This window comes from Hyperolius riggenbachi, chromosome 5, assembly GCF_040937935.1.
Source record: "Hyperolius riggenbachi isolate aHypRig1 chromosome 5, aHypRig1.pri, whole genome shotgun sequence".
In the NCBI taxonomy this organism is placed as follows: domain Eukaryota; kingdom Metazoa; phylum Chordata; class Amphibia; order Anura; family Hyperoliidae; genus Hyperolius; species Hyperolius riggenbachi.
The window spans coordinates 82,888,033-82,894,699 of NC_090650.1; the positions used below are offsets into that span (position 1 = coordinate 82,888,033).

At 38.7% G+C, this 6,667-nt stretch overlaps 1 protein-coding gene across 2 annotated transcripts in view; it reads left to right on the plus strand.

The window, feature by feature from the left end:
- The window catches only part of ACVR2B (activin A receptor type 2B), a 219,517-nt gene extending 213,096 nt beyond the window's left edge, over positions 1–6,421 (plus strand). For both annotated transcript variants that reach the window (XM_068235924.1, XM_068235923.1), the window contains exons 9-11: positions 341–479; positions 2,315–2,445; positions 4,089–6,421. In XM_068235924.1, the coding sequence (XP_068092025.1) occupies positions 341–479; positions 2,315–2,445; positions 4,089–4,283 (465 nt within the window). In that variant the 3' untranslated portion in view covers positions 4,284–6,421. The remainder of the gene's footprint in view (positions 1–340; positions 480–2,314; positions 2,446–4,088) is intronic.
- The last annotated feature ends 246 nt before the right edge of the window (positions 6,422–6,667 follow it).

The window sequence follows — 6,667 nt, forward strand, 5'->3', positions numbered from 1 at the left end:
AAAACACTAGTCACAAGCCAAGCCCTCATAATTGTATGTCCCTATTATAGATGAAGACCAGTTTTGGGAGAAACCAGTTAACGTATGTGTTGATATGTGGCATTAAACTGTCACACATAGTAATGTATACCCTGTTGCCATTTACCCCAAAAAACTAAAATCCTACTCCTTACCAGCTATGGTGACCATTAGCATTAGGATGTGTTTCCATGAATTTAAGTTGATAGTAGTATTAGATACTAGCTGATTGCTATGTAAACAAATGTTAACACGTCCTAGCACTAAATCTAATGTCATGCTATGTCATTTAATTATATTTTTTATTTGCATGTTTATCAAGGTTGGAACCAGGCGGTATATGGCTCCAGAGGTGCTAGAGGGAGCCATTAACTTCCAGCGAGATGCCTTTCTCAGGATAGACATGTATGCTATGGGGCTCGTCCTCTGGGAAATTGTAGCCAGATGTACAGCTGCTGATGGTATGTATCTAGACAAAGACAAGATAAATAACGTTTATATTACACTTTACTCCGTGTGGACTCAAAGTGCCAGAACTGCAGCCACAAGGATGCACTCTGTAGGCAGTAGCAGTGTTAGGGAGTCTTTTCCAAGGTCTCATACTGAATAGGTGCTGGCTTACTGAACAAGAAGAGTTGAGATTCAAACCCATGTCTCCTGTGTTAACCAGTACACCATCCAGCCACCTCCCACAAGACACTTGCAGATGGTTCTACTAGTTTAACATGGAATTATACAGTTTTATTATTGGAACCTATCTAAGCAAAGCTTGAATATAAAACATCCATACCTTATCCTCACTATTGTATTTACATCACCCTAGAACCGCGTCTGTCATTACAACGTCCGGGTGAGGCCTCCTCTTTGCTGAGTTAGTGGCATTCCTTTCTTCAGCTATGACCAACTGTTGCTTCCTTGGCTGTCCTGACTATTGAACATGACAATTTTACAGCAGGTGGCTGCTGGAAACTAGAGGCACCATAGTCAGGGATTCTAGTATTGAGTGAATGCAACCAATTTTGCATTGTTCTAAATTTTACAAAAATGAGCATGCTATCACAAAGATGAGCATTTTCATGAAAATGCATGTAATGGATGGGAAAAATACAAAATTCTAGTAATCTTTTGTAAAAAAAAAAAAAAAAAATACACAAAAGCACTTTTTTGTAATGGTTTCTCCCCGACAAGAAACAACTTTGAATTTCACAAGCTCTTTTCTAGTTTGCACTAGGAATAAGGGCCCAGTCACACTAGAAGCGTTTTTCTGAGCATTTAGTGATTGATTAGCGTTTTCCAAAACCGTTCCCATTCACTTTCATTAAAATTGTGGTAAAAATTGTGGAAAAATCGCAGCGACTTTGTGGTCGCGTACGAGAAAATCGCAGCGATTTTCTGCGATTTTTACCACGATTTTAATGAAAGTGAATGGGAGCAATTTTAAAAACACTTATCAATTGCAAAATGTTCAGAAAGGGACTTCTAGTGTGAATGGACCCTAAAGACTGCTTTTTCTGTATATCTTTATGTTTAGATGGACTTACATTCTACAGTACATTTTGTTTGTCTTGCTGGTACTTAAGGTCTTTTTGCTTCTCCCTTTCAGTCCCCATTTTAATGATTATAACCAATAACATATCTGCATGCCTGCTTATCAGTAGACAAGATAAAGAATTAAAGTATGCTAACTTTCCTTAGGGCTGGTTCACACTGGCACTTTCCGGGAGACTGATCCGATTTCTGTTTGATCGTATCCGTTCCATGTCCATTCTGTTGGTTCAGTTCCCCTTTACCCCCTAGACCCCAATCACCAAAGTATATATTTGCTGGCTATAACAGTCTGTTTTCTAGCCAATGTGATTAAAGGATCCATTTCTTATTGCCCCCAATGCAGTGCTTCAGCATCCGTTTCCGGGGCTCTGTGGTCCGGAAAAATTTCTGCAGCACCAAATTTGCAGTCCATATCCGTTCAAACGGACCAATGCAAACAGATCCATAGGTAAACATTGGATCCAATTGCATCTGTTACGATCTGTCCCTTTACAATCCGCGACCGGAACGTTTTTTACTGCCAATGTGAACCAGGCTTTAGGGTGAGTGACAGCAAAGTCAGCAGGTTTGGGTGAAAAATTCTTACTGTCACAGAACTCCTGTAGAAAATGTTAATGGTTCTAATGGGGCTTGGTTAGTTTACCTTTATCCACAGGGAAATAAAGGGCATAGAGATAAGTGGAGAAACAAAATACCCACTAGAATGTTAATTGGCAAGCCATCACATACACTTTTTGAATTTCCACAGGGCCCGTTGATGAGTATATGTTGCCATTTGAAGAAGAAATTGGTCAACATCCGTCTTTAGAAGACCTTCAGGAAATTGTGGTGCACAAGAAGATGCGCCCTGTATTCAAAGACCACTGGTTAAAACACCCAGTAAGTTCCATGTCATTTATGCTAATTTTATTAAGAGTCCATATAGAAAGGCAACATTTGGTGATATGGTGCTATAAACATTGTGAATATTGTACTATTAACAAACAAAGAAATGTAGTATTATGATGCTACATAGGGTACGTAAAGTAAGAAAATAAAAAGGTTAAAAAAAAAATAGAATTTGGGATGTTAAAGATGTACAGTGTTACCCGACCTTATGGTGAAGTAAAAAGCATTCTCAGAGAAGTTTTACTATTTTTGGGTGCTGGTTTTTTTCTGTTTTTCAGCCCCATAACTTTTTTTTTTTATATATAAAACTAAAATCTAATCAGAAGAATATAGTACAACTACCAGCACTTGGGCAGTGTGAATTGCATTTATAGTTTTTTCGTGCTTTCCTTCCACATCTTCCCCTCTCTCTGGTTTGACTCCCCTTTTTCCAGCTACCCTACCCACTCTTGTTGTGTACTTAAAACCCAGGTTTAAAGGTGGTGTGTTTAAAGTGCAACTATTAGTCATACTATGCCAGGGGAAAAAACACATATTTAAGTAGATACTTACTTGTGCTACTTCCATAACAGATGTTTTGCACTGTCCACGTTTGATTTCAGTGTATTTTATATAGTGAAATGGCCAGAATTCTGTCCATGGCAGGGGCCATCTTCCGTTCCGCAGGCTTCGACTTCCGCCCCCCCCCCCCCCCCCGCATCTTCTCTCCTCTCCGCACTATTATAGAACTTAGCAGGAAGGAATAAAGGCAGTGGGCGCAGACTCATCTGCTCATGGTGGCACTGGAGTTCCCATCTATACACTCAGCAGTACTGCCGGCGGTAGTGCAGAGTGTACAGACAGGAACTCCAGGGCTGTGGAGTCGGTATAAAAATCTTCCGACTCCTCAGTTTATGAAATCTCCGGGTACCCAAACTGGCTCTGACTCAGACTACTCGACTCTGACTCCTTAGTCTAATACTTACCAAGGCTGTGAATATTTTGTACAAAATCATCCGACTCCCAACTCTGACTCTGGGTACCCAAAATTGCTCCGACTCCTCGACTCCGACTCCACAGCCCTAGTGCAACCATATGGAGGTGAGTCTGTGCTCACTGGTTTTATTCCTCCCCACTTCGCTGAGTAATAGAGCGGGGAGAAGAGGCGATGTGAGGGGGGATGTGGGGCAAGGGGGGATGCAGCAGGAGTGCAGAGAGGGGCACACAACAGGAGGTGGGCTGAGGACCGTGACAGGCTTAATTAGCATGCATTACAACTTCTCCTCTGCGGCAAGCATACGAGAAAAGAGCCTGGAGGTAGGGGGACTAATAATCTATTGAAGAATAAAAAAGTGAAATTGATTTTAAACTTTTAAATTGCCTTATTTGATTATGGATTTTATGCCTCACAGTTACTCTTTAAGGGCTTCACTCATGTACGCCTTATAGTCAATGGTAAAGCAATTCTTCACCTGGTTATTTACGCTATGAAATACTGTATGTTTTCTGTATTATCCACCTTTACTATACTCATTACTGGAAATGAATACCAATATTCTTTATGGCTGCTTTTCAAACTAATAAAAATAGATTTTTGTATTTTTTATTAAAATGTACTCAATAACACTAAACATTTGTTAACCTTTTTCTATTAGGGTTTGGCGCAGTTGTGTGTCACAATTGAAGAGTGCTGGGACCATGATGCAGAAGCGAGGCTCTCTGCAGGCTGTGTGGAAGAACGCATTTCTCAGATCCGCAAATTAGTGAATGGCACTACCTCGGACTGCCTTGTATCCATTGTTACATCTGTCACCAACGTGGACTTGCCACCCAAAGAGTCCAGTATCTGAGTCATTTGTTATTTTTGTCTTTCCAGACTCAACATTCAAAACAGCATAAAAATCTATGAAAAATTCTATATAAATATATACAAAAAGGAAAAAAAAATACACATGCACCTACACATACACATGAATGCAGCTGCTATTTTATCTTGACTTTTTATTATTTTTTGTTCATTTTTTTATTTTTATCAGTTTGTTTCTCGTGAGGATGGATTGGATCAATTTTACCAGCACGTTGTTCTATTGTGTAAATATATAAATATATATATATTAAAAAAAATAGCAAAACAGGAAAAAAAAAAGCAAATGAACATCTCAGCAAGCATTCAGGTGCCGACTTATGAATGCAAAAAGGTGAAGGTACTTCAGAACCTCAAGAAACTCCTTTTAAGGTAATATTATGTTGGTTTCTCTTAATGTGACCTTCTACAAGAGGACCCATAGGAGACCACCTACAAAATGCTGCAAACTTTGTAGCATGCTGAAGACTGTTACACAAGATACACCTTCCACAAACCGGATTTCCTCTCAACTACCGTGATCACCTTCTACTCTTACCTTCTGGATTTCGTTCTCCAAAAATTATCTGTTGTATCTTACGGATCTAACGGGTGTCTTTGTAACATGTACAGAAACTCGAAACAGAATGTTCTCTCGTTCTGAGAGCTAAATATTTTGGAGGTTCTATGTATGGGCAAGGCAGACAGTGGTTGCACTTTGCAGCATTTGGCAAACGGTTTATGTCTACAAAGCTACTTCTCAGGTAAATCTTTTTAAAAGGGGAAGGATGCTTTTCCAGTGCAGAGCATTGCTGTACTAAGGACAGAGGTAGGAAGATCTGAACATTGGTATCCTAAAGAGTAAGGGGTGGTCTAATCCAGGCATGGTGACCTTGCAGCTCATCGATTGAGGAAGCTGGAGGCCCAGACAGTGCTGTGCAGGGCGTGTTGTGGCTTTTAAATCCTCAAAACTGTAAGGCAGTTGGTTGTGCAAGTCTGTTCTGAAATGTTAGTCATGTACAGTTGGACAAAAGGAAATCTATCTCTAAATGTTCAGGAAATCTCAGCTGTCTTGTTACATAACCAGGTGACTTATATCCACGCCAATATCAAAGTGTCATGGGATTATCGACCATTAAAGCTTTAAAAAATGATCTATTCTAGCAAAGCATGAAAACATCCTATTTATCTGCATTGGTGTTGCAATGTGGTATTCCTTCTCTGTACCTTGGAATTAAAAACTAGCTTGGTGCATATTCAGATCCCACTAGATTTGCCATAAACTTTGCTCAAGTCAGTGAATGTTTCTGATGCTGCTGATTCAATACTTGGATACATTGTTTCATCTGCAAAACAAGCAATTTTTTGTTTAAGACAAAAAAGTACACACATTCAATTTACGTGGCTTCCAAGGTCGATCTCCTGAAGTATTGGATGACTGCACAGTTTAGGCATTGTGTGTGGTCCAACACATGAAGGAGTTCAAATACAAAAAAAATAACTACAGTTTCTAAAAGTCATGACCATAGACCACCTCAAACCAGAAATACCTCAGATTTTGTACTTGTATAAGTTTATTATATATTTTTAGTTGTGTTGTCTTGTAGTAAGTCTATTTTAATGTAAGTTGGCTTTTCTGACAAGGGAGTTTTAAAAGAAAAATAAATAAAATGAAAAAAAAAATAATTTTGAGAAGCTCTTAGGAAGTTCTACCTTTTTGTTTTTATAAGAGCACCATTGTAAATACCTGTACACATTTGTAGATTAACTGCCTAAAAAAGATCATTTGGTATCATTCATGCATTTCTATTGGCTGTTTCACAGAGAACATTTTTATCAGACAGTAAGCCTTTTACCCTATAAACGTAGAATAGGAAACCTTTCCTAAATTGCATTTCTTCACAACCTTTACATTTTAAGTAACTGATTGTTAGCACATTTTTATCGTTCCCATCATAATTTGCATTTGAGGGAGAAGATTAGCTACTTTTTTTCCCCTATGCCTGAATGGTATAGATTTTTTTTTTATGTGTTTGTTAATGTGCCTTTTTTCACAAATACTGTTAACAAAGACCATTAATGTTGGTCTTTTTCTTTTAATTGCACCTTGAAAATCTGATGTTATTATTGGGCTTTTTTTGGGGGGGGGGGGGGGGTTCTTTACTCCTTACATTGGGAAAGGCTTACTGTCAGCACTAAATGACATCTAAGTGAACTTTGCAGCTGTTCTGGTTTTCCTTCCCTAATTAAAAAAACAAACCTCAGAAGCTTTAATGTCCTAAGTACAAGTGCCATATTTGATTTGATAGTCTTCTATTAAAATGTATGTCTTTTTTAGACAGCATGATCATGATGATGTGAATGTTGCTACAAAAACGGCACACATTGTGT